Genomic DNA, 27,471 nt, shown 5'->3' on the forward strand with positions numbered 1-27,471 from the left:
AAATGCAAATAATTCTACATGATGGCTAAATTGAAGTTTTACAAAAATATTATGCCAGTGAAATATAACCATAAAATTTGTATGAGCTGTCAGTTTCCATCATTTATTTACTTTCGATTTATATTAAGAAAAAAACACAGCCTTAACCGCAGCAGACTTAGTCATTTATATTTTAAAAAAACGAGTCATAAATGTTTGGAGGCCATTTTGCCAAACACTGTTAAAATGTCGCATAAATTCCTCTGGCTTTCAGTGCCTCATATTTAATGCAGGGCTTAAAGTTTTTAGTTTGTGGATATAACAAGTGACAAAATAAATTTAAAAAAAATAAAAGGGGAATATATGAAATTACTCACAGCACCAAGCAGCGAAACAGAGACAGCTAGAGTTGGCCGAAGTGTTCTGTCTCCTTTTGACGTTAGGTTCGGCAAGACGATTTCTCTCATTACAACACTTCTGGTAATAATCGTAATCTTTCAGGTACCTGTTGATTAGTTATAATTTAACTTACAGTGAAATCTCTACATACAGGTACATGTAATATGAAATGGAGCGCATGAACAAGTACAGGGCCGGTTTTAGCACTACCAGCGCCCTGGGCGGGATTTCTATGGCGCCCCCTATCTTCCACCCCTTTAGACCCATACGAAAAAAGGCAAGGTTTATAATGAAATAACCATTTATTACAAAAATACTAATAAAATTGTTCTTATCTAGCTTTTCTATCAACAAACTCTTTTATTTAAATACTTAAGTTTATGTCTTCCGAAATTTCATTTTCGATTGACAAAGATGCCAAGTTTGTCAATCTAGATTGAGATATTGTCGATCGTAGATATGTTTTTATCAGTTTAAGCTTAGAAACACTCCTTCCCGCACTGACAACCGTTACAGGTAAAGTGATCAATATTCGCAACACTATCCATACATTTGGACACAGTTCTTGTAAGTTACGATTTTTGATAAAATTCAAAACCATGACAGGATTAACCACATTCTAATCAGGCAAAAATAATTTCAGACTTATGAGTTCATCACACAACACACAACCATCTATATCGGATTTAGAATCCGCTGTTAATTTGAATTGGAAATTACCACCGAGTTTGAGAAGGTCTGGTTTTTCCGGAATCTTTTTCATATTGAACAGAAAAGACCAAGATTTCGAGTACTCATTTAACTTTTCAAATCTTTCATTGAGTGAAATTAAGGTAGTGTCCAAAAGGCTGTAGAAAAATTAAATTTCAAATTTCTTTTTTGGAGAAGTTATAGGCTCATCATGGGCCACTATAACGAGTTTGTCGCTAGATTTAGGAAATTTACGAGTAAGTTGGACTCGCTCGATGAGCGAGAGGATAAAATGGGGCACCTGCAGCGCCCCTTTATATCTGGCGCCCTACCCTAACGCCGCTACTGAATAAGTATCAGTACATTGTGAACTTGTTACATGACCAGTTCGATAAAAAATTAATCAATTTTGATCCAGATAATATCCGGATATAATAGTCTACAATACTTTGAAATTAAATGGTTTCGAATGGATGCAATGTGATGAGTTGCGACTTGCAGAATTTCAAGACCGCATTTGGGCCCGAGAGTTCGTCGACTTGAGGTCCAAATCCAAACTCATAGATGAATGAAATCATTTGGAGAATGAAGAAGAGTGCATTTACGAATAAGATATTTTGAATGCTTGGAACCGAATTTCAAGCACTTTTGGCACTCTGAAAAAATCTAGCGATGGCTTTAGTCACTATATTTTCCTTGATATACTTTTGTGAGACCTTATTTTTGACATTGAATAATATTAAAATGCATAAAATAAACCGACTAACTGATGAAATTTGTAACGCTGGCTTGCGTTTTAAATGTACAATAGGGAAATATTACATACTACGAATACCGATAAAACTATATAAAATGGATTAAGAATAATAAATTTTATTTTTAAAATCAATATGGATATTGTGGAGAAATGTTTTCATATACAGGGTGTTCTTTAAACCCTGTCACATCCGAAACCACGATGAACAGTATGAGCAAGAAGACATATTGGCACATTAAAATATTTTTTTAGAATGAATAAAATTTAAAAAAATAAAATATCAAAAAAATCAAATGGTTTCATACTTCTGCAGGGGAGTAACAGCATACTTCTGCAGGGGAGTAACAAGGAGGGGAGAGGAGGGAGTCTGATACTGAGCCGCGCTCCTCTCACTTCCACCGTGCAGAAGTAAGCAACCATTTGTTTTTTTAAAATATTTTATTTAAAAAAAAAATTCTTTGTTTTAAATATTTTTTTTAATGTGCTAATATGTCTTCTTGCCCATACTGATCATCGTGGTTTCGGATGTGACAAGGTTTAAAGAACACCTGTATAGATTTAAAAAATAAATAAATAAGAATACGTCACTAGAAAAATGCGACATGTTTGGTCTTGATAGTTGTGACTTCAAGATGTTCTAAACACATTTAAATGGTCAGGAACAAATAAACGTGAATTGTGACTTTCATTTACTAGTGCTGATAAATATTAATATTCGTAGATGTGACACGGCACCTGGGTCGAGCCAGATATTTTTTAGAATGTTAACATGCCGAGCGAAAAAGGTTACCTATCACTGATATAGTTACGTAGTACCTGCTGTCAACACTAGGAGTACTTTATTGTTTCATTGCTCCAGTACTTCTTCCAACCAACAAAACAATTCATTGATACCGAGACTGCATAGGTTAGGTAACACTTATGGAACGGCTGCAGACAGTCTGTCCAATTCTTTATTATCTTATAAGTCCACAATATCAAGTTTATTTGTAGCTGCTCGTCAAACTATTATTGACAATTCAATTTCATGAATTAAAAAAAAATACTTGTTTATTTTTATTACCTAATACTTGTTTTTTATTTTTTACTATTATATCAAATTGAATTGTAGTATTGGCAAATAAATGATTGTATTAGTTACCAAACGGGCGGCCATCTATTTTCACTGAGGTACTCCTGGTTATCTGGGTGTAGCAGTTTCACAGAGCGGGGAGACATCTTACACAGACGATTGTAATTCACACACAAGTGGTTCATGCACCACTCGGCCAAGTAGTGGGCGTTGTGAAGCTGTAATAAATACATACGCATAAATGTAATTTATTTTATTCTTTCACTTGAGTTGATACTTTGGAAGGATTGGAAAAATAAAGCAGCGAGCACAGACAACCTCCGGTGACAACTGTCAACAAAAGGAAAGGATTCAGTTGGCTATTTCGTCGTTTTGTACAATGGCGGGATTATTGCTAGATGGCAATTTCTTCAAACCAACCAACAAAATAAAAAGTGGTTTTTTTTTTCAATGCGTGTGTGAATTTTTAAAAAATAAATTTGATAACAGTGTGGGACTTTAAGGTAAATCATACATTTCCTGTATACAAAAAATAAATTGTCAAAACATTTTTTTTTTAAAGGAATAACTAGATTAGAGAAAAACCATCCAACTTCTTCGTTGTCATTCTATGGTTCGTAAAGGTAAGCTTTTCATCTAAAATTACCCAGAGATCTCAGATATATGGGACAGTAGTTATTTATTTATTCATTATTAAGTTAGTTCATAACATCTTAAGAACTAATATAAACTTTTAATAACATTACAATTTAATTATAATAATAAAAATATATGTATAGTATTATTCCACTTTTATTTATTACACGTAAAACTATATACGTCTTTTTATTATTATAATTAAAATGCAGTTCCACCAAGAAATGTCAGTAGAAAAACTCAATCTATTACAATACAATTTTTTATCAAAATTTCACAAGAACATATTTAAAAAAAATAATTTTATGTATTTCAATGCTTTCTATTTAATTTATTTCTTCAGTTATAGCGTCATCAATAGAGTATAATGAAGGAATGTGGTTTTGTGAATGACAAAAAGACATGTGAAAAGATTTATTTACATTTAAAAACAAATGGTTGGATTCGCACCACCATAGAATTAAGAATGGTCCAGAAACTGCATACGCACATCAAACAGAAGGCAACTAAACTACTCATAAATGAGTAGGTTTACATTTTGACCCATTAGTTTCTTTGTAGACGTCGCTCAGTACGCAACTCCTGATTTGAATTCAACTATGCCACGGCATAAAACACACTACAAGTAGTGTTCTTTTAAAGTGTATAAATACTGCTAGGATCTTAAAGAAACAGGATGGTATCACATTTCATGTGTAATTAGCAAACAAATGTTTAAGTAGCCAATGCATTGCTTAAAAATTTAATTATTTTTCCATCCGTCAGATTGTCAAAGAAACAAAATGAACATTTCATTAGTGTTGCCAGGGTAGTAAATTTTTTTACCTTACTTTGCTCATCTAATGCAAGAATTAATGAAAATTAGACCTCGGATTAAACAACGCCGTGGGGGACATTTGAACGACATTACCTTTAAAACATCAAATATTATTTAACATGATGTAAAAATATCCGTTTTATGTAAAAAAAAAATTGTTTTATATTTTAAGTTCAAAGTTCATAAATTCAATTACTCTCATTAAATGACCCTTTACTTATCTATTCTGTTGTGTCAATTAATGTTTCCGCGTGGACAAAAACATTTTGGAGAAATTAACAGATTGCTTTTTTTTAACCTAACATTTGTGTTATGATTATTTTTTTTCCCATTGTGCAACATTACGCGGCGGCATCACGAATGCGCGCGGCGAAAGTGAAGCATAGTGGGGGAATTATTGGACACAGTCTGATGTATTCAAATATAATTCTAAGCTCCTTAGCGGACTATTCTTAATTCTATGCGCACCGCATGTCAGTATTTTCTTGAAGGTGAAGAATGTAATTTGTGCATTTTGTTTCTCGAAATAGCTTCAAATCTTAAACATATAGCGAGAAATTTGCGTGGGTAGATCGCTAATAAAGAGTACAGAGACTACTCAACTCGGAATCTCTCCTACTGGGAGTTACACTTACCTTGACAGGCTCGAGCAGGCGGATGCACGCGTGTATGGCCTGCGTAGAGTCTCCCGCGCCGGCTAAGTGCTGGATGGCCCTCGCCTCCAGGAGCCCCACCAGCCGCGGCAGGCACAGTCGGTTGGCGAGTTCCAGGGCCGAGGGGCAGTTGGCGCTGCGCAGCGGCGGCACCCAGTCGCAGTACAGGAAGCACAGCAGCTTGTGGAAGGTGTGCCAGCGCACGCCCGGGAAGGGGATGATGCGCGCGGTGCTCTCGCGGAAGTGGCCGCGGAACATGGCGCCCATGGGGTCGCAGCGGGCGGCCAGGATGGCCTTGTGTGCTGACTGCCGCCCGTCCTCGAGTTCGAAGACGACGTCTGAGAACAGGCCGCGGTCGATGCATAACTCCTGCAGCCTCATCCGCATGCTCTGCAAAACATTTAGTGCTATTTACCGGGTCAAAGCTTTACTTTGGAATTATTTTTTTTAGTTGAAAAAAATACATACATATTTACTTTTATTATTAACTTGTACAACAACAACAACAAAACATCACGCCGTTTCACCGTAATGGTAGGCAGAGAGGATAGAACGCCACATCACTCAATCTTTGCATACAGATCTCGCTTCCTCTACATTCATACATCTTCTCATGCACGCGCGCCGATTATTCCGACTTTTGACTTGTCCATCTTCAAGTACTTGTTAGATTTGGTCATGCCATGTCTTTCTCGGTCTTCCTCTATTTCCGCATCCATCAACATTCGCATTGTAAATATTCTTAGCCGTTCTTTCGCTGTCCATTCGCTCTAAATGTCCAAACCAGCGCAGAGCTCCTTTCTTGATTTGTCGATAATGCTCGTCTCAGCCTAACATAATGTACGGATCTCAACATTTGTGCATCTATCGTACATAGTTTTACCACACATTTGCCTGAGAGATCGCATTTCGACAGCATCCAGCCTACTTTCATCCCTGTTTTTCCAAGTCCATACTTCGCTCCCATACATCAGGTTTGGGACCAGGACTCCGTTGCGAACTGCTAATTTTCCCTCTTGCGACAACCATTTATTTGCCAAGGTTGATTTAAGTGCATTTTGTTCCCGGCGCTCACCCTCCTTTCAATATCTTTCTCAGTCATTCCATCCCTAGTAAACATATTTCCCAGATACACAAATTCCTCTACTTGTTTTAGTATAACTCCATTCACAGTGATTTCACATTTAGTCAGACTTTCATTTCTTTAAAAAACCATCACATTCGATTTATCGACATTTCTCAGCAAATCGCTTCCCTTGCATACATACATCTTAGACCTTTGTTACTAAGAATTGTAGTTCTTTTTTTTGTTAGCAAGAAGCACGGCATCATCAGCATACAAAAGACAATTGACATTTAAATCACCCATTTTTGCTCCCATTCTTAAGCCTTTCAATTCTTTCATGCATTATTAAGTTGTAATTTTAAAAAACATGTCCATTTTGTATTTATAGTATTTGATCACACTATCTGTTTATCAAAAAATTAATTCATATTAATTATAATCATATTTTTTGCACCACAACAAACAGGAGGCCCAATTTGTGGTGAATTAAATACCCAAACTTGAGACAAATCATATATTTTTTTTAGTTCTCACCGGGAATGAATCCCGGAATCTTCCGTGTGAGAGTCAAGTGTCTTACCCATTACATCACAAAGGCCGCCATTATATAGGAATATAATTTTAATTTAAGATATATAAAATAATTATAACCAATCAAAATGTAGTTTTGTTATACGAGATGATGAGTGGATCAGGCCAAATAAATAAAAAAAGTGTTTTTATTGGTAGTGTTACTTATAGGATAAACATTTAAAGTAAGATTTTGTTTAATACATATTTAGCGCATGTTTCAAAATAATGTGAAATGTTTCCCTTGAAACATTATTTTTAATTTTAAAAATATGTACAAAAATCTTAAAATAATAAATACTTACAGTGGCATAAAGTTGTTTGGCTTCATCACTCATCGCTTGTTGACTGTTCTGTATTGCTGTGAGTAACTTGCTCAAGTGGCTTAGTTCGAGAAAATCGGCAGCTTGGCGAATTTCCTAAAAGAATTTCGCACATTTTACAAACATGTTGAGATATTTATAATTTTCCACAATCCAATATTGTGCCTATGCATTTTCGTCTATGTACATAGTATTATTTGAGCCATACATTTAAAAACCAGCTAGATACATCTTTAACTAAGGATTGATAGGAGACCTGACTTATTATAGAACATAATTCAAGTGACAAATAAAACAGCATTTAAAGTATGGATTTACAGAAGAATCTTTTGTATACTGTGCACAGATTTGGTCAGCAATATAGAGGTCCCGAGGAAAGCTGATTGGAACAGTTCAAAAATGTATAAAGTTCTGTAAGATTTCCTATCTAAATCACATCCAGCGAGTAAAGTATGAAATCCCCCAACTTACTCTAATTGGCAAGATTGAGGGACAAAGTGGACCTGGCAGAAGGCAAAAGTCTTGGCTGCGCAGCATAAGAGACTGGACCGGAATGAGGTGTGCGGAGGAATTGTTCCGGGCAGTTTAAGACAGAGAGCCTTTTAAGAAGTGATTGCCAACGTCGGGGACATCCGATAAAGAACTAAAAAATGAAATGAAATTAACTCAACTGGTTGAAAAAGCAATGCAAACAAATGGTAATTCCCGAGGAAGCCATTTCGCTTTAATTTGTTTTTGTCCATCAGACCATTTTTAACAAAATTGAGTCAAGTGTGCAAGAGTTCTGAGAAAGAAAATTGCACAGAAAAATATAATTAAGATAATTTACAAAAAACATAGACTATTTCATGGTAATAAATTATACGTAGAGAGTGGACTCCTTAGTTTTAGATTATATTTATTTCAGTGCCTGAAATATGTTTACTTGAATAGGGAATTGTTTAGTCATAATTTAAATCGTATTAGTAATAGATCCGATAGTGTACTGTCAGTTTCAGGATGCAGAACTAAGTTCGCACAGAGGCACTCCTTACACGTTGGTCCAAGACCCTTCAATCTTCTAACTAAGGAACTACAAAACATTAAATCACTGGTACAGTTTAAAGTAGGTTTGAGGTCTTGGATTAGCATGGAAGGAACAGATACACATTAAAAAAAAAAAAAAAAAAAAAATGCATACTGCAAATAAATCATGTTTTCATAATATGAGCATATGTTAGTTTGGTTTTTCTTTTCTTTTCATGGTCATGTCATACCATATTTACATGCTAAAAACTTTTTAATAACTAAAAAAGGAATGGCCCACGCTCAGACGCTGAAGTCTTTTCCAGTTTGTGTTAAAGCTTAATTTTAAGATGTATTTTTCTAAAAGTGTATTTTTGTAATTATATTTCTATGTAAATAATGTATGTGTGAAAAAAAAATTATTGGAAAAAAAGGCTTTATTTATAAAATTGAAATGAAAATTTTTTTTTTTAAATTGTTTAAGGGGTTTTTAAAAAAAAAATCATCTCAAGTTGTGGTCATTATTTATGCCTTTTCCGGAAAGTTAAAGGTCTATTTCTGCAGATTTGTGTTTTGATCCGTTGGATAAAAACGACCTGAAGTGACGATTTATAAAATTGTCCTTAATTCACTTAAGAAGTTCATTTAAATTGTCAATTAAACCATGTTCCATAATAAGGTCTCCGGTATTACTTATCCAGGTTCACTGAGTTCTTTGAAATGAGTGCTAAATATGTCCTAAATTGATGTGAATAGCTATGTATGGTGCATTTTGCTAAGCTCAATCGGCTGTATATGAGAGTATGAATGAAAATGTAAGACATTCATTGTGATAGGGAAATATCACCTTTTTTTAACAATTTTAAATTCAAAATGGTCTATGATATACTGTCGAGTAAAAAAAATATTTTTTTACTACTTATTAGTAGCATAAAAAACATTTTTAAATTTATAATCGGGTTGTGGTCCTGTGGCTAGTGTCTCGGACTCACGGACCAAAGGTCTGTGGTTCGAATCCCACTCTACCCCAACTCAATTCCCATTTTCTAATAGCGAGTTATTTACAACTCGTTGAAAATGGCCCTCAAAATCAAATATTTGGGTAAATCATAAGAACGCAAATATTTATTTTTTATTAAAAAATAAAAATTTTTGAATTTCCACAAAAACGATCCATTGCATAGGCATCCCTAATATGTCACGATTTCAAAATTATAAATTTAAAAACATTTTTCATGCTACTAATAGGTAATAAAAAAAAAAATTTTCAACACGACAGTATTTCATAGACCCTTATTAATTTAAAATTGTAAAAAAAGTGATATTTCCATATTGGGTAGTGGTATTATAAATTTAGTATGAACATGTAAAATTACACTACCATTTTAATTACTAAAGTGAGAAAAAATTACACATACATAGCTATTATTAATCGTCATTATGTGATCTGTGATCATTCCAAACATACAAGTGTTACTTACGATTTTGCTTATTAAATAGGTTTTTTTTTTAAAAATATTTTCAATGACAACTAGCTGTGCAGTATAAATAAATAGAAGAAAATGACATTCAATTTGAGGGTAATTTCCTTTCGTATCTTCATTTTCTAAAAGACTGTTGTCGTGATCAGAAATAACACTACGAAGAATAATGCCACCGAGTGTGATGAGAAACTGCTTTAATTAAAACCAGATAGATATATAAAGTCGCATTCGTAAATACAATATAATTAATTGAATAGGTATATATCATATTTCTGTCATTTTTCACGATTTTAAAATACATAAATAATAACACACACAGCCAGTGTCGGTAGCTATGGTAATGAGTTACACAAAAATATGAACTAAAGAAATATGTATATCTGCATTTGAGCCCATTGCAGGTGAAGTAAACCAACTGACAAAATTGTAAAACTTTTGTATTCAAAGTTCCGTGAGCTAATTTTTTTTACTAAATGGTTTTGATATTTTTAACACAAATGTTTTGAAACGAACCACATCCTTGAAATAGAAAAGGTTCAAAAGCGATTTTTGCGGTACTTATCCTACAGAAAACAATAATTATCCGTTTATGTATTCGCTGGATTACAACACCCTCGAATCTAGTAGTCAAATTTTTCTTGGGAAACATTTCTATAAGCTGATTTCTGAAAGTACATATTTAGGAATACGGAAAGTGTTCAGTTTGTATGTTCCCAATAACACTTGACTATACTAGAGTCAGATCTCATGCATTGTTTTACGCACCCAGAAGCCGTACGAATGCAAGTCAGAAATCACCTTTTGCAGATAATATGGACATATTTTTCGGCAGTTTAGCAGCTATCTGCTTTTTATTCATTAACTTCTACCTTATATTTACAGTCTGCATTACATGGTGGGTTAAAAAACCCGTAAAGTAATGCAGGCTACAATTGTCCAATGAATAAATAAATGTTTTGTACATAAAGAACCAGGAATAAAAGGCTTTTTGAACTACGCTGATTACCGAAATGTAATTTAAGCAATGAGTTTTCTTAACCTTTAAAATATCAGCTACTTCCCTTCACCCGTTATGGGCTCATTTCGAAATGTTGAGGGCAATGCAATTGTATTTGCTAAATATACAATGAGTTTGGTAAGATAATAAAGTGTCTATTTATTATATGTCAATAGCAACTAGTTAATTTATTCTATTCTAATCCACCGAGTGCATCCACAACATTTGCATGATACAAGTTTAGTTTAGTATGACATATGCACATAATACACAAAGACTATGGAACCTTTTCTTACCCATAACCGCACCTAATTAGATTTTTACAATGGTACAGTCATTAATAATCCGGAGTAAAATTTAAATAAAATATTGATCAGTCATATTTTAATTGTGATCATAATTTTTTGATTGGTATGCTGTCTCACTTGGAGATTCTCGAAATTATTTTTGTTTCGGGAAAATTTAGCGCAGCTGCCAATAAATAATTATGTGATAATACTAAAGATGGTGTTCTAATAACATACAGAGCAGATTTAGATTGAGAATTTACCAGAAATAGTCCAATGTTAGGGGCAGTCTGTGCAAACAAAAAGCAACAAATACAAAATAGGGAGTATATTATCTGTTAAGTGCAACACAACAAGGCCACTAAACCAGTGAACAAGATTCCCAATGCATATTTTTTCAACAATAACAAAACTGTTACACATTAAAGCCTAATTATACAAGATTTCGTCAGGTTTCTGGCACAAGTTGGTAACTACAAATAAAAAAAATTCGAAAAATGAGATGTCTTTACAAATGGCACCAAATAATCTTTATTTAAAATAAAAAAAAATATTTGATAATATTTAGCTTGAAGTTTTATTTGAATTGTTGATTTAGGATAAGCTTTCAACTTTAAAAGTGCAATATCTTACAACTAGTAAAATGTAGTTACCAACAACGGGCCAGAAACCCGACAATATGTTACTAATGGGTGTTTTTTTTAGGAGGGTTTTTTTTTTAAATACGGTCACACTGTGATAGCTGATGTGGAAATATATTTTGAAAATCAGTGTTCAGTCGATCCATTACTTTATTGTCAAATTTTGTCTATCAATAGGGCTCATTTCTGCCTTGGTGGCTTTGTCAATCAGCACAATTGTCGCATCTGGGCGACTCTAATCCAGAGGTGGTCCATCAGCTACTGATGCACGCTGAAAAATTCACTGTTCGGTGCGGATTGTAGCCCGAAGGCATTATCGGGCTGTACTTCTTCAAAAAAGAAAAAGGTCAAAAAGTCAGTCAATGGAATCTGGTACAGAGCAATAAATTTTGTTGCCAAAGTGCGTGTACATAGTCTGCAAGACATTTGGTTTCAACCGGTGGTGCCACGTGGAATTCTTATTCTTTGAAGCGGGAGTCAGTGCTATATAAGCGACTTCGTGCGTCCTCGTGAATTAGTTCTCGCACTACAAGCTTATGTCTTTAAGAGTCTGGCTACTTTGTGGAGGGCGAGAGTTCTCATTTTGCTAAGTCTCTCCTCCACATGCCATACTGCAAGGGAAACCATCGACCTGAAGGAAGAGTTTGGTGACAATGTTATATCGAGAAATGGACTTGTGAGTTGGCCTCAAAGGTAGTGCGATTTGACACCTCTAGACATTTTGTGTATGGTATTTAAAGTCGTTGATCTATGCGGACAAGCCAACAACGATTCCAGCCGTGGAAGCCAATATCGACCATACTATAAGTAACATATGCCCACAAATGTTTGATAAATTGGTAGAATATTAGAGCTCCAGGATGCTGTTCGTAAAACGATCCGGTGGAGGCAATATGCCTGAAATATTTACTAATCAAAATAGTGTTTTATTCCAATTTATAATCCCCAAGTTCCTAAGAAAAAACACCTGTAGAAGTACGAAGCAATTTTTTAACAAAAAACATGATTTTGAAACCACTTTATTGTTATTCATTTAATTCAAAGACTCAAACAGGTTTTCGTTGCTGTTGGACATCCTCTATTAAAAATAAGTTATTCTTTCTTGCCTAAACATTTTCTGTTTGAGAAGTATCATTACTGCTTAAAATAATTTAATAAAATGCTTATAAAAAAGATCCCCGAAAATGAAGAAATATTTCTTATTAGTGACCCCTGTATTGAAAAATTATGTTAGATCAATATAAAAGATAATATAAATAAGATAAATCAATAGAATAATAAATCAAAATACATACAAGTTTATGTTTATAAGATATTCATTTCAAAAGAAACAAATATAATACCTTAGAAAAGGAAAGATTTCAAATATATAATGAGAAGGGATAAAAAAGCAGTAGGCAGGGGAAATAAAATTTTTAAAATCTATTGCTTTAAAAAAATTGCCACAATTATAAGTAGATCGAATAGTCAATGAGAAAGTTCAGCCCTATGAGAAATAGGATATGAACAAATGTTTTCTTACGCATGGTAAAAATTAAAGCAGTAAATTGTACCACGAGGCTTCTTGAAAGTGTATGAAAAAAAGAAACAAAAATAATTTTAATAAAAATGAACTGCTTTGAATGACATCACTAGTTTTTCCGAATCAACCGATGATAGAGTGTTGTGATAGATTTCCGGTTTACGAGAAGCCAATCCACCAATTGGCAGATCTCACCAAAGAGAACTTGTGATGTCACACGCGGGGTAATTTCAAAATTACAAAACTTTGAAAAAATTGTAGCGCTGATAATACAATACATAAAAATGTATTAAAAAAAAAATGGCTTAGTTTAAACTGGATTTTTTAGACAGTTTAAACTTTATTTAGTTTAGTTTTTGAGTCTATTAACAAACTCCTCTCTACTTCCGTAGCCACGCCCACTCTACCCTCACTGTGAAAATTTTATAAATGTTATGTTAGTTTGTAGTTGACCCAGAAGAAGGTATAGTATTGCCGAAACTAGTTGGTTGTCAAATTATAAAAATATAAGTGGTATATAAAAACAAAGTGATTTTATTTTAATATATTAAATAAAAAACCACCGAACTTTCTCATTATGTATTCCCTGTTATATATGAAATATATTACAATTTTAATAAACACCCGCAGGCTATATAGTCAATGGAGTTTACACTGTAATTAACTATTCAGTAAAGACATTTTTAAACTTTAAATACATTTTGCAGAACTATTTATTAATATACGTACATTCATTAGTTAAAGCTTATTGGATAAAATGGAAAACGTGACTTGACAAAGAAATTTTGCTTTTAATTTTTCTTATTCTCTAGTTTAAACAATAAGTCAGCGAATCATTTTAATAAAAAAATTACTAATGGCTCGGTTAGGTTAAGTCAGAGAACGTTTGTAGTTTCAAGGTAAAAAGTTGCCTGAGGGGAATATAGTCAGTAGGGATGTGATCATAATTACCTGCATCTCTACAAGTTCACTGTCCAAGTTCCCCGTGTAGATGAAGCGGAGACACTGCTGAAGAGCATTGGGAGTGATGGCCTTACTGAGCGTGATAATGGTCTGTGTTGAAGTCTGTCCCGCAATGGTGGATTCATTCTAAAGAAACATTCCCATTATATATCAAATTAGTATTAAAGACATTTGTTTCAAACTGGCAATAATAACGCCTGTGAAATAGCTTATAGATGACTTTTTTTATAAAATAAACAAAGGGTATATTGTGACGCGTTTCGTCTTGTTATGACATTTTCAAACAAAAAAACTGAAATATTTACAAAGTTTCCTTATATACTAAAAATATTTGCTGTTTTAGTTTTGTGGATTTCTATACAAGACAAAATAAATACAGTAATTAAAAATCAATTAGGGTGTACTGAGTATATTTTAGAAGAATATTTTGGTTATATTGGGGAAAACCTTCCATTATTTAAAAATATTTGTAAGGATATGACTTTAAAATTAATATAATAATTATGTAAATATTGATTTCATTTATATAGGTTTATTTTGAAAAATATCTTTGAATTTAATAATTAAGAAATAATGGAAGGTTCTCCCCAGTATAATCAAAATATTCCTCTAAAATATACTCAGTATACCCTAATTGATTTTTAATTACTCTCTTTATTTTGAAACTTTGTAAATATTTAAGTTAGTTTGTTTGAAAATATCCTAACAAGACAAAACGCATCACAATATACCCTTTGGATATTTTATATTAAATAAAGTAGAATTATAATCCAATAAACTTGTTTTATTTTGGATTAATTACCAAATTAAATATGGAATTCTACCAATTGTCTGCATATACAAGAAATAAATTATATATTACTGTTCTGAAAAGTTGCGATTTATGACATTGGCCCTTTATAACCCAAGATATAGCGCTTGTTTAGACCTTTTATGAGTAGATTTCTAGACATATATTATTTTTGTATTTGGCCTACTAGAATATTTTGAAAATGTCTTATCGGGTATGCACATGGATATTTTTTGTATTATATAATCAATACTAACATTTTCTTTATACTTGTATTTTAGTTTTGAAGCTGCTAAGATGTAATTTTAAATAATTATTATTTTTAGAGTCGTGTAATGAACAAGAAAGCTCTTAAATATTAAGACTTGCTGTGCGGTAATATTCTTTTAACGGAAATACTTATTTCATGTTTTGGAATTATGTCGTTTGTTTAGGCGACTTTAATTTTTAACTGGCGCGTCTTGACGCCGGCCATTTGCTTAGTAACAAACTAATTGTTCTCCTATATAAAAGGAGAACGCATTGAAATCTTAGTTAGATTAAAGAGACAGTCAAACAGTTGGTTAGAACAGTGGAGAGTGTTAATCGTGCCGTTTCCCCGCGGGGGTAGGCGGAGAGAATAGAACGCCGTATTACTCTGTCTTTTCACACGGACATCGCTTCCTCTACTTTCATATGTCTTATCTTTGCAGGTTGTTCTTCTAAATAAGCAGAAAAATAAAGGACATTATTATTACTTTTCACAAGACTGCCAAGTTCCAGTACCTCGATGATACAGCGCGTAATCAAAAGGACAGTGGAATAATAGAGTAAGCACCTTAACAACTCTGATGGAAATGAAGGCAGGGTGGTTGAGTTCCTTGTAGTATTCCGGACACTTGCGGCCCGTCTCTGACGATGGAAGAATTTGGCAAGAGCGGCGTTTCATTTGATCCCAAACCCTATGATTTTAAAAGAAAAATATTATTATTTTTAAACTTATATCTCTGATTGTTGTCCTTTGAGTTGATTACTCGTATAATCAAATATGAAATATTTTGGTTCAATTATAAAAATGAGTCAAAAATCAATGCTTATAAACTGATTGCATGTAAAGTATGTTTCTTCAAAACCCTGTTGAAATTATATAATGTTACCATTAATAACGCTTAAGGTGCAATTCTGAACTCTCTTGTTGGGGTAGAGGACGCGTTGCTGGCATGTAGTTTACCTACTAATGAGCTAGCAACGCCTTCTCTACACCCTAGTGGGCGTTTAGAATTACAGTGGCGTAAAAGAATGTTATTTTAACTCTCCTTTCCCGGTGATGTGTAGCCGGTACACATTGCAACTTATAACTTTAATATCTCTATAAATATAATAAATACTAGGTTAAGATTTTCGGTATTCCTCAGTTATGATTGAAATAATGTACCAATAAATAATTATTGGGCACAGAAAAGGCATTATGTAACAAATCGGAGATGAATCACTAATACATTCAAAAGTTTACCAATGTGTTATATAATAAGAGTACCAAATATACGGCTGTCTCAAACACTCTTTCTCACTCTCGATGCTATAGGTGTATTCACAAGCGATAGAGACAAATTCATGCATCACGCGGGCCATTAGCAAAGTAACCCCTACGACAGCCTCAGTATGCCAGTCGCGCAGTTGCTTTCGAGCCTTTGCTAGGGGCGGTCTTTTTGTTAGAGCTGTGAATGTCAGCCAATGGTTTTTTTTCATATTTTTAGCAATTAGATTTAAAATATTATCGCCTTTGACTTCAAAAAATGATTGAAGCAATTGCCTATGATTATTCTATTTTTCAAATTTATAATCTATAATTTTTTCCAAGTGTATTGACTACACAGCACCATAATGCATGGATGTTTTTGGCGCACTAAGGGAATGATTAGTGGCGAATCAAGGCTCAATAATAAAAATGAATGTTAGTATATTTTCATATCTGAGAATAAAAGTATTAATTTAATAAGTACAATTACTCTTAACATGTATTTATTTATGATTATATGTTATACTCGTATGTAAAAAAAATTGCGAGTTGTTTTTATAAATGAATAAATAAATAAAATAAGTACATACTTATTAGCTTTGACCTGGTCTTGTCTGATGAGATATTCTGTATCCTCGTTAAATTCACCGGCTGTTGCTTCGCCAAAGGAACTCACCTAATTGACAGACATGATAAATTGAAGTACAAATGATATATTGAAATATAAAAACAGCGAAATCGTACATTAGACGAATTAGAACTAGACAGGGCAATTTGGAAGTTTTATTAATTTTCCCTCAATCTCAATAAACACGAGATGTCAATTTCTATATCAAAGACAGTTTATGCCGTTTATGTAAAATAAAAAAGATTTAAAAAAAATCATTTCAAACATAGAGGTAAGTCTAAGAATTATATTGCTAGTTGAAAATTGAAATAAAACTCGATTTATAACTAGAAAATTCAGAACCAAATATATCAATCAGCCTTATCCTCAAACTGATTACCGTATCTGTGGAGCCTGGGGATAGGCGAGTGCATGTGATAGTTGGTTCTAGAACTTGCAGAATAAATAGGAGATTAATGGCTTGTACGTCAACCAGGTACGCAGATACACAAAAACTCAGTCGATTGCTTTATAAAGAAGTGTCTGTTAGCATTCACCGTAGAAAGTTTTAAAAGATTTGACAAGGAGCAGGATGAAGTTTTAAATTGACATATTTTAGAAATTTTTTCTGTATGGCGTGCTCTAGTAAATTATTATAGTGGTTTACTTGTTTTTTTTTTGCCCCGTAATAGGTCGAGAGGTCCAATGAGGATGTTCAGTTCTATGGGAAATTGGATATAAATTTATATATTTATATACTTTTGACACTTGTTCAATAATATTTACACATATGTCCACCCTCATTCCATTGTAACACCCACTCACCCACCCTCTCAGGCACTTACACTAACACAAACACACTAGCATGTATTGTATGAGTATTTAATGTATTTCTGTGGATATCTGACATTGGTTTTATTCTCTGTATATTTTATTTGTCATATTTTTTTACATGAATTACTGTTGTTATCCTAACAAATAAAATTAAATTAAAAAAATAAGAGGTAAGAGCATTTAATTGTACAGTCGAGTTTGTCAAAAATATGTTTGAAAATATATAGAAAGATGGTTTTAACAACTTTTCAATGTCACAGATTTAAGTAACCATGTGTTTAAAATAACCAGTAAATTATAGCGTCATTATGTTGTTGTGCCAATACGCAACAGATTTCCGGGGTAGCTGTGCTTCTCGACGTTTACCATGTTTTGTTGTTCCAGAGCAGCATTTCTAAACGTTTACGACTGCGGACTGGTGAAAATAGGTGCAAAAAATTTCAGACCGGTAATGCAACATTTATTTATGTAGTATTTTATTCATTGGTTTTTTAATATTATAATATAACAGAAATATGGCAGAAAATCTCAACAGACAATCAATTTTTAAGTTTCGGTGGGGATTTTCAAAGTTACAAAACTTTAATTAAAAAATCGTAGTGAAAAATTCATTTTTTTGGCGTAGTTTGATAGTCTATTAACAAATAAATTATTTTTTAAACTGAAGTAGCTGATTACAGTGGGGAATACCCCACTGAGTTAAAATCACATTTAAGAATAGCGATCTTACCAGGAATCGAACATGAAAACATCTATGCGTGAGGTAACCTGTTAACAACAATGCACAACATTCGCCATTGTTTCTATGTATACATACCATGCTGGATTCACTGGAGCTCCTGGCCCCCATGTCTCCAGTTTGCTGCGAGGACATCTCCAGAGTGAGCAGCTTGTAGAAGGCAGAGCATCCCGCCGCCACCACACACCTGTGGCAGGGGAGTCCGACTGTCCCCGACACTAGCACCAAATCTGTGTATACCTGGAAAATGGCAATTCATTAAGATATTTTTCTAGTTTTCCAATTGGTGAATCTACAGTTTTTAACTCGGCGAATTTTCGCAGCTACTGAGAATTTTCGCAGCTTACCTATCTAAAAACTTTCCGCTTGCCACTTAAAGGTATTAAAAAAAATATTCATTTGTTATAAATTTTAAAAGTAATTTCATTATGTCTTAAATGAATTTTGGTGATTTTATAAAGTCTGACTGACCACGCACCCTAAAATATGAATTTGCAGAAAACGGCCGGATCTAATATTGAATGATGCCTCATACAAACTCAGAATGTATGAGGCGACACTCATTTTCATGATATTTTGACATCATGGAATTTTCAGAAGGTGATTATTGCAGTTTTTTTGTATGAAAGCAACCTGGCTGTTTAAAGCAGAACATAGAATTGACCTTCCTGGACTCGATAACAAAATCTCATTTTTTCTAAATTGTGGACTGGCTGCTTTCTGCATAACTACGTTCAAATGTGCACTATTGCCGAACGGCAACAAACCTTTATAGGGAAATATCACATACTACAAATACTGATAAAAATATATGAAATGGATTCAGAATAATTTATTGTATTTTCAAAATCAATATGGATACTGTGGAGAAATGTTTTCATATATAACTTTCAAAAAGAAAATATAAAAAATATGCCATTAGAAAAACGCGACATGTTTGGCATTGATAGTTGTAACGTCAAGATTCATGACGATGTTAAAAAAAAATTTGATTGGTTTGGAACAAAGTTGAAAATGAACATGAATCGTGACGTATTAGGGGCGTGGCCAATGCAATTGCGGTTTTTAATGACCAATGCAATGGGCAATGCAATAATTAGCAAAAAAATATTTTTTTACTGGACAAGTATATGATAGACCATTACCTAATACTTTCAAAATGTAGAAAAAAAAAGATATTTCCCTATTCTAATAAACAGTATTTTAAAATATTATAATATATTTTACTGTATTTTCCACTTTTTTCAATCTTTAAAAAAATCGAGCATTAAGGGGTTAATATCTCGAAAATCAAAAAAATGCAATGAGGCCATTTTAGCCGTATACCCTTAAATTTTTATTGTGCAAAGGGGAGGATATCGACCGAAGAACATCGACCGATCTTATGACTTTATATAAAATAATAAAACCAATGTTTGATACCCCTGATCTACTGAAATTGATTTCATTCTATGTACCACCTAGATTAAGCAGAACATCTACAATATTTTATTGTCAAAATTCTCGAACGGTAGCTCAATATAACTCACCTATTGTTAGATTACAGAATACCGGGAATGAATATGCATCACATTTTGATATATTTAGTTTATCTCTGCCTAACTTAAAAAATAAAGTGACCAACATATTTTTATCAAAAAGAGCAAATCATCTTCAGAAGATTGGGTTGGAATAGTTATAATTTGATTAATTACTGTATTTTGTTATTGTATAATTTCTTTAAAATATGTATGTATTTCAAGTAATTAATAATGTGTATAGTACGAGTATATTAATATTTCATACTCGATTTTTTTTATTTTTAATCTTTTTATTTCTAAGCACTCTTTATACCACATATATGTAAATGGCAGAAATGCCGTATATAAATAAATAAATATCTTTTTTACCGGGTTCACTAAAACATTATCATTAAATTACTTTAAATAAGGGTATTAGAAGCACACTTAGAAATCTCCATTGGAGAAGTTACTGAGATATTTAAGAAAAAGTTTGAAAAAAGAATTGTGAGATTTGTAATTATGATTCATCAAATCAATGGAGACTGCTAAGTTTGCCGTGTCAAGAAGTATAATTGAAATATGTTTTTGCCAGATTTAGAGAGTGGTTTTGAATTACGCTATTATTTATGTAAGTATGTTTTTTTTTTTTTTAATTTGTGTACCTGGGAAGTATGTTTACTAGGGACGGAAAGGCCGAGAAAGATATTGAAAGGAGGGTGAGTGCTGGAAACAGGGTGAACGGTGCACTAGAATCTACTTTGGCAAACAAATGTTTATCACAGGAGAATAAACTAGCAGTTCACAACGGAGTTCTAGTTCCAACTCTAATGTACGGGAGCGAAGTATGGAATTGGAAAAATAATGATGAAAGTAGGTTGAATGCTGTCGAAATGCGATCCCTCAGGCGAATGTGTGGTAAAACGATGTATGATAGGTGCACAAATGTCGAGATCCGTGAAGTGTGTAATGCTGAGACATGCATTATTGACAGAATAAAGAAAGGGGTGCTGCGTTGGTTTGGACATGTAGAGCGAATGGACAGCGAAAGAACGGCTGAAAGGATCTACGATGCAAATGTTGATGGATGCAGAAAACGAGGAAGACCGAGAAAGACATGGCACGATCAAGTCCATCAAATACTTGAAGATGGACGTGTCAAAAGTAGGAATAATCGGCGTGCGTGCATGAGAAGATGTATGAATGTGGAGGAAGCGAGGTCTGTATGCCAAGATAGAGTGTTATGGCGTTCTATCCTCTCTGCCTACCCCTACGGGGAAACGGCGTGATGGTTTGTTGGTGTTGTTGTTGTTATGTTTTTAAGTATAGTTTATTTTGGCATTAATAACTAATTTTACGTTTTTGGTGGAGATTTCTAAGTTTGCTTATAATATCCTCAAATGGGTGATGACTTACTGGACTAAGGTAAAGATTGGTCATATCTTCAGTATATGAACTAGGAACTATTACCACCTCTGGTGGCCTGGGTTTTGGTGGTTTGAACGGCGCCTGCAAACAAATTATTATTTGTTAAAAACATTTAAACAAAACATGGCGACATGTAGCAACTTTACAGAAGAGCCAATTATTATTATTTGTTTAATTAATAAAGGAATTAAAAATACGAGATTCTTTCTAAATACAAAATAAAAAAGCATCTTTTAATTGACTTTTTTGTAAAGTTGCTACATGTCGCTTGGTAACTTTTTCCTTTCTAGTGTCGATATTTTATGATGGAACATAAAATTTTCCTCAGAATAGTATTGGCACATCCGTGCATTTGAAATGCATACTTTAAAATTATTTGATACAACAAAGGATTCTCTCAATCATTTGCTTGATTTTATTGTTAAGGTTGAAATATTCCTAAAAATAAGAAAGTTTTGATATATGTCCATATGAGTGGATACTATGAGAAAAAGTGTAAAGAGTATTATTTTAGATAAAAAATATTATATACTTATTGTATTGTACAAAGATACTTTTTTTTTCACTACAAGAATTGTTTTAATAACATTGAATTAAATCTAAACCCTACTTTATTGTTTTATTTTTATTTTCTAAACGAAATTCATAAGTAGCCCTGAAGAAGAGAAAGTGTTATTAAAACTAATTGGCTTAACTCGAATAAAAAATAATTTTAAGCTGGGCGAAGTTCCAAGCAAAAAATTGTAAAAATAATAAAATAAATAACCACCCAGAGAAGGAACTACTGAAGGGATACTTGCGAAGGTTTGCTTTTGACCTTATGAAACTAAGCCGAAACCAATCGAGGATTATTACTAGAGCCCGCCCAGGGCACTGCAGAATGAACATACACTTTGCTGCGATGAACATTTCTGAAACTTCTAGATGTAGGTTCTGCAGTGCAGATGATGAAATACCTATCACATTCTATGTGAATGTGATAGTTTATACCACAGAAGCAGCCACATCATCAGGGGTCCGTACCATACTGAAGGGTTTACCAATAAGAACGTTAGGATTTAAAAGTGAAATAAAACACAGTCTATCAAAAAAGTTACGGAATAGTTTTATTAGAAGGTACTTGTTATGCCATTTATGATTTTTTTTAATATGGTTTAAATGACCACCACGGCTTCTCTTGCACCGATTGATGCGGTGATGTCAATTTTTGATGACTCTGGACATTATTTCAGATGGTATGGCGGCTATGGTGCAGCGACTATATTTTCTTCACTACGAGCACTGCAAAGTCTTTATTTAATCTTATTTAGTCTCCAACTTTTGAATTATGCGACGAATAGCGAGCTCAGAAGGAGCAGAACGACGACAGTATTTTCCACGAAATGCTCTTTGAGTAGCTAGAGTAGATTAGAGTTTCTAAATGCTGGGGCAACGTGAAATGATTCATGATCATTTAATCATGAATCAAAGGCAAACCTTACTGATGACAACTGACAGCAGATGTAAAATTTTGAATATTAAATACGACCGCCATGAGCTATAAAAATCCTATCGTCCCTATTGGTAAACCCTGTATCAGGATCTGGGCTTGCAGGGGGAGATTTAGCAATATGAGAACACTTGCCTTCCACTTGGTACTCAGGCTCTATAAAGACCTGGGCTGGAGGGCGAGAACTAATTTACTGGGACCCGTCAAGATAGAAGAACCCCCATTCTTCAGAATAAGAACCACCCGATGATTCTGTACCTTATGGATAATGTTACCTGACACAGGGGTCTCTGCACCCTCTTAAGGTTGGTCATCCAGAATCTCTGATGGCGGCGCGCCAACAGGGCGGCGCGGATTGCGTTCTCGAACACCTGGTTCACGCCGTAGTACGTGAACACGGACGTCTCGTAGTAGTACACGCCCAGCTCCTGCGCCAAGGCGCGCCCCTGTTCCGGCATCACTAGGTCACTCTGCCGGGTAGCCCTGATATGACACACAATGAGGAAGATCAGTGCTATGGAAATAGGATACAAAAAATGTTTTATTGTATTAGAGAATTTAATTACACGGCAAATTTTCTCCTAAATGTAGAAAAAATAAATTGAGCTGCTTTGCAATGTCACAAGATTATGGTGACCACATGTTTGCGATAGCCAGTAAATTATAACGTTTTTACGTTGTGGCGACCGCCAGCAGATTTCCGGGTTGCTATGTTTTTCAAGGTTCAGCGTATTTGGGGTACAAATTATAATTGCACGAGGTGCAACATTCAAATGTCTGAAACAAATATAAACTGTTTGTCATTCCTACAAACTAATCCGATCATGTCAAACGATGTCATGGAATGCCTGCAAGCTCAGAGTAATAGTGCGTAACCGAGAGAGGAGCCCAAACATAGGAAAACCATTCTATGACTATTGGGTATTAAGTTAGCTACAGTTCGCAGCAAGACAATGGGCCGTACTCAGGTCGAGAATTGCCAAATGGATATTAATTTGCATTGTAATTACTTTTCAATATGTACCTGTGTATTTATCATTGCAGGGTTAATCCAATCTATTTTTCTATAAATACTAGTTTGATAGCTAATATTGTAACAGACGCGGCGGATCACTGCTTCGTCCGTAGCAATCGCGCCCGTCACAAGAACTGTATTTCTATAGGTGCTGGTGTCAAACGCAGAGTGGCCGGGCGTAGGCGGGCCTCGGCCGACGAACGATAAGCTCCGGGGGAGGTATCGTCGCCTAGAGATCCCTTGCGGGGTCGCTAGCGAGTAGCGCTGGCGGCCGCAATCCTGAGTCAGGCAACCGGGTTGTAAGGCCGGTATCTCTCCGTCGGTGGGAACGGCGGGGTGTGTTCCGGGGAAGTATCCAAGGGTCCAAATTATCCGGGGTCCAAAATCCAATCCAAAGAGTATCCGAGTTCCAAGTCCAGGGGGGTAGCGGTGTTCGAATCCAGGTGGCGATGAGGTCCGGTTTGAAGCGAGGTAGGGAGGTGAAGTGGAGAGTAGAAAGCCTTAGTAGTGTGGTGAGATGACTGACTTTATTTTTCCCCGGCGGGGCTATATATACAACATTTTGCCGTGCGGCGGTGGGCTAGGCCAATAGCGGGCGGTGCTAGGTTGACCAATCACGCGGCGAGAGAGATAGCGAGCACATTTGCCGGCTCTATCGGTCTCTCTCGCGCCACGTATAAGGTCCCCACCCTCCCGCTACCGGCCGCAGTTCCCCGCCGACCGCGCGGCGATCAACACTTATACAGAACAACATAAAAACACATTATGGGCATACAAATATTTTCATGAATTCTAATCTATATGTGGGCTTCAGTATGGCGATCACCACCCCCGAAAGTGACAAATACTAGTCTTTATTGAGGAGGTGGTAGATCGCTTACACATACTGAAGCCTCCTATGCTACATTAAAACCCCAGGAAGGGCCGCCAAGTTGGTGCATGTACTTTTACGTCGGCAACACTCCCCCCTGCCGAGGAGGCATCTCTGCGCCGACGTCGTCCTTGATTTGCAACACGGCGAGCTTGACGGCGGGTCGTGTGTAGGTTCCGGTGGCTGTCTGGACCCGGGCGCTCCTGACTTGTCCATCCTTCCCTGGTGTGACTGCTATGACGCGTCCCCGCGGTCATTCATTCCGCGGGAGGGCGGCGTCCGTTATTATGACCAGGTCATCGACCATGATCGGTGTGGCGGCCTGTTGCCACTTCCGTCGCTGTGCCAACGTCGGGAGATATTCCCTCATCCATCTTTTCCAAAATGCGTCGGCTAGTTTCTGCGCCACCCGCCATTGTTTTCTGAGGCACAGTTCGGGCGGCGCGTCTCTGTAATCGGCCAGATGCGGCTGGGCCCCGCTCGACCCGATGAGAAAGTGCATCGGAGTCAGCGGAGCGTCGTCTCGGCTATCAAGCGAGACGTGGGTTAGGGGCCGAGTGTTTACTGTGTACTCGGCCTCCGCTATCGCTGTCATTAGCGTTTCCTCTCGGGGGGCTTGTTCCTTTAGAATCACCATAAGCGCCCCCTTTATCGACCGGACGAGCCGTTCCCAGGCTCCCCCCATGTGTGGCGCCGATGGCGGGTTGAACACCCATTTGATCCCTCTCCTTGTCGCCTCGTTCTGTAGTTCGGGATCGTGGGCTAGTTCCTTCATGGCGGCCGCCATCTCTTTGTCTGCGCCTCTGAAGTTCGTCCCGTTGTCCGAGTAGAGCGTTGTCGGATGTCCTCTGCGGGCCGCCATCCTTCTGAGGGCCTGCACCGTCGAGTCAGTACTCAACGACGGTGTAATCTCAATATGCACGGCCCTCGTAACCATGCACGTAAACAGGGCCCCGTATCGTTTCTCCCGGCGTCTTCCGATAGTTACGTATACGGGCCCGAACATGTCCACCCCACAGTGGGTAAAAGGCCTTACGTGATGATCGAGTCGGCCGGCAGGCAGCTGTCCCATGAGCGGAGGCTGCGGGCGGGCCTTCTGTATTCGACAGTAGCGGCACTCGTATATAATTTTCCTTATATTTGTCCGTAATCGTGTTATAAAGAACTGTTGTCTGAGTTCGCTGAGTGTCCGCTCTGTACTTGCGTGTTGCCGCGACTCGTGATAATGCCTTATCAATAGACGCGTATAGGCGTGCGCTCCGTCCAGTATGACGGGCGCCTTTAGTTGCTCGCTCACCGCGGGGGCTTCCATAATTCGCGTCCCCATTCTGAGGACGCTATCTTTATCGAGGTAGGGAGTGAGGCCCAGCAGGCGGCTGTTCCGCGGGAGGCACTCCCCCCGTCTAATTGCGGCTATCTCGGCGTGGTAACTGTCTGTCTGGCTTATGAGTATCCACGCCCTCTCTGATGCCTTGAGTTCCGGGGCGATGAGTGTCGCGCTTCCTGTATTCTTTTTCCTGCAGCGGTTTATGAAGCGCAACACCCACGCTGTAGTCCTGATCAGTCTCCGCCAGGAGGAAAATCTTCTTTCGTCCGGGAGGGCTGTCATCACGATGGCACTGTTCGCACACTTTATTTCACTGCTTGTATCCGGGGTCGCCGTTATTACCTTGAGCGGCGGCCATTGACTTTTATTTTTCTTTATGAAACTCGGCCCACTGAACCACATGCCGGCCGGGGAGATGTCTGGTATCTCGCCGTCCCGCGTCCCGAGATCAGCGGGGTTCTTCTTTCCTGGTACCCACCGCCACTCTTGAGCGTTCGTTAGCTCATCTATTTCCCCTAGGCGGTGGGCTACAAATGGCGTGAAGATGCGCGAATCACTCTGGACCCAGCACAGCACCGTAGTAGAATCTGTCCAGTAGTAGGTATCGCGTATATTACTTCCGCATTCTTTCTTGATTGTGGCCGCCAGTCGTGCGGCCATGAGCGCGGCTTGTAATTCCAGGCGTGGAATTGATAGCGCTCGTAGCGGGCTAACTCGGCACTTGCTAGCCATGAACGTCGCATTCCTTCCGGCGGCGTTCTCCTCCACGATGTAGGCTACGGCGCAGCTCACTTGCTCCGAGGCATCGGAAAATACGTGCAGCTCTACTGGCTGGCCATTGGCGCTCGATACGCGCCGCGGTATAGCGCACTCGGTATTGCGTAATATGTCCACCCAAGTGCGCCATTTCTCTGCGTGTTCTTCATTCACTTGTTCGTCCCACTCTATGTGGGAGCGCCACACATCTTGTAGCAGTATTCGCGGGCGTATTGTCAAACACCCTACGAAACCGAGTGGATCGAAAATGCTCATAACTTCACTTAGCATCTGCCGTTTTGTAGGCCTCTCTGTTGGAACCTCCCGTGACACTTTAAATTTAAATTGAAACTCGTCTGTCACCGGGTCCCATTTGATGCCGAGGACCCTCTCTGTCACGGAGGTTCCGCTAATTATTTCGCGTGCGCTTTTCCCTCTCAGACTTGAAGGAATCGCTTCCATTACGGAGGGATCATTACTCGCCCAATTCGCGAGGATGAATCCGCCCCGCCGTAGTAGTTCGCTGACATCGTGGCGCAGTTGTATCGCCTCTGTTGCACTGTCTACGGCATCCATATAGTCGTCCATGTAGAATTTATTTCGCACAGCATCCCTGGCGGCGGCCATCTCTTGCCCGTGATCTTCTGCGACTTGATTTCTCACGTACTGTGCGCTGCTCGGTGAACACGCCGCGCCGAACGTCATCGACGTCATAATCATTTCCCGAATTTCTTCTTCGGGACTATCGCGCCAGAGG

The 27,471-nt window shown here is 36.6% G+C and overlaps 1 protein-coding gene across 3 annotated transcripts in view; it reads right to left on the minus strand.

Moving 5' to 3' along the window:
• Positions 1–333: 333 nt before the first annotated feature.
• RhoBTB (Rho-related BTB domain containing) overlaps positions 334–27,471 on the minus strand; it is a 35,887-nt gene continuing 8,749 nt past the window's right edge. Inside the window, exons 4-14 of one of the 3 annotated variants that reach the window (XR_015825199.1) lie at positions 23,021–23,228; positions 21,245–21,337; positions 18,408–18,569; positions 16,740–16,825; positions 15,469–15,592; positions 13,850–13,987; positions 7,434–7,605; positions 6,945–7,058; positions 4,986–5,393; positions 2,967–3,115; positions 355–484 (exon numbers count right to left, since the gene is read on the minus strand). Coding sequence is in view for 2 of the 3 variants with exons in the window: in XM_088241824.1 (XP_088097950.1) it covers positions 349–484; positions 2,967–3,115; positions 4,986–5,393; positions 6,945–7,058; positions 13,850–13,987; positions 15,469–15,592; positions 16,740–16,825; positions 18,408–18,569; positions 21,245–21,337; positions 23,021–23,228 (1,618 nt within the window). In the remaining variant the exon portion in view is untranslated. Of the gene's footprint in view, positions 485–2,962; positions 3,116–4,985; positions 5,394–6,944; positions 7,059–7,433; positions 7,606–13,849; positions 13,988–15,468; positions 15,593–16,739; positions 16,826–18,407; positions 18,570–21,244; positions 21,338–23,020; positions 23,229–27,471 lie in introns of those variants that run through there. The other 2 variants (XM_088241824.1, XM_088241825.1) reach the window with 2 other exon arrangements.

Source organism: Micrasema longulum, unplaced genomic scaffold (genome assembly GCF_059751315.1).
Source record: "Micrasema longulum isolate JH-2025_06_02 unplaced genomic scaffold, ASM5975131v1 h1tg003094l, whole genome shotgun sequence".
Classification (NCBI taxonomy): Eukaryota; Metazoa; Arthropoda; class Insecta; order Trichoptera; family Brachycentridae; genus Micrasema; species Micrasema longulum.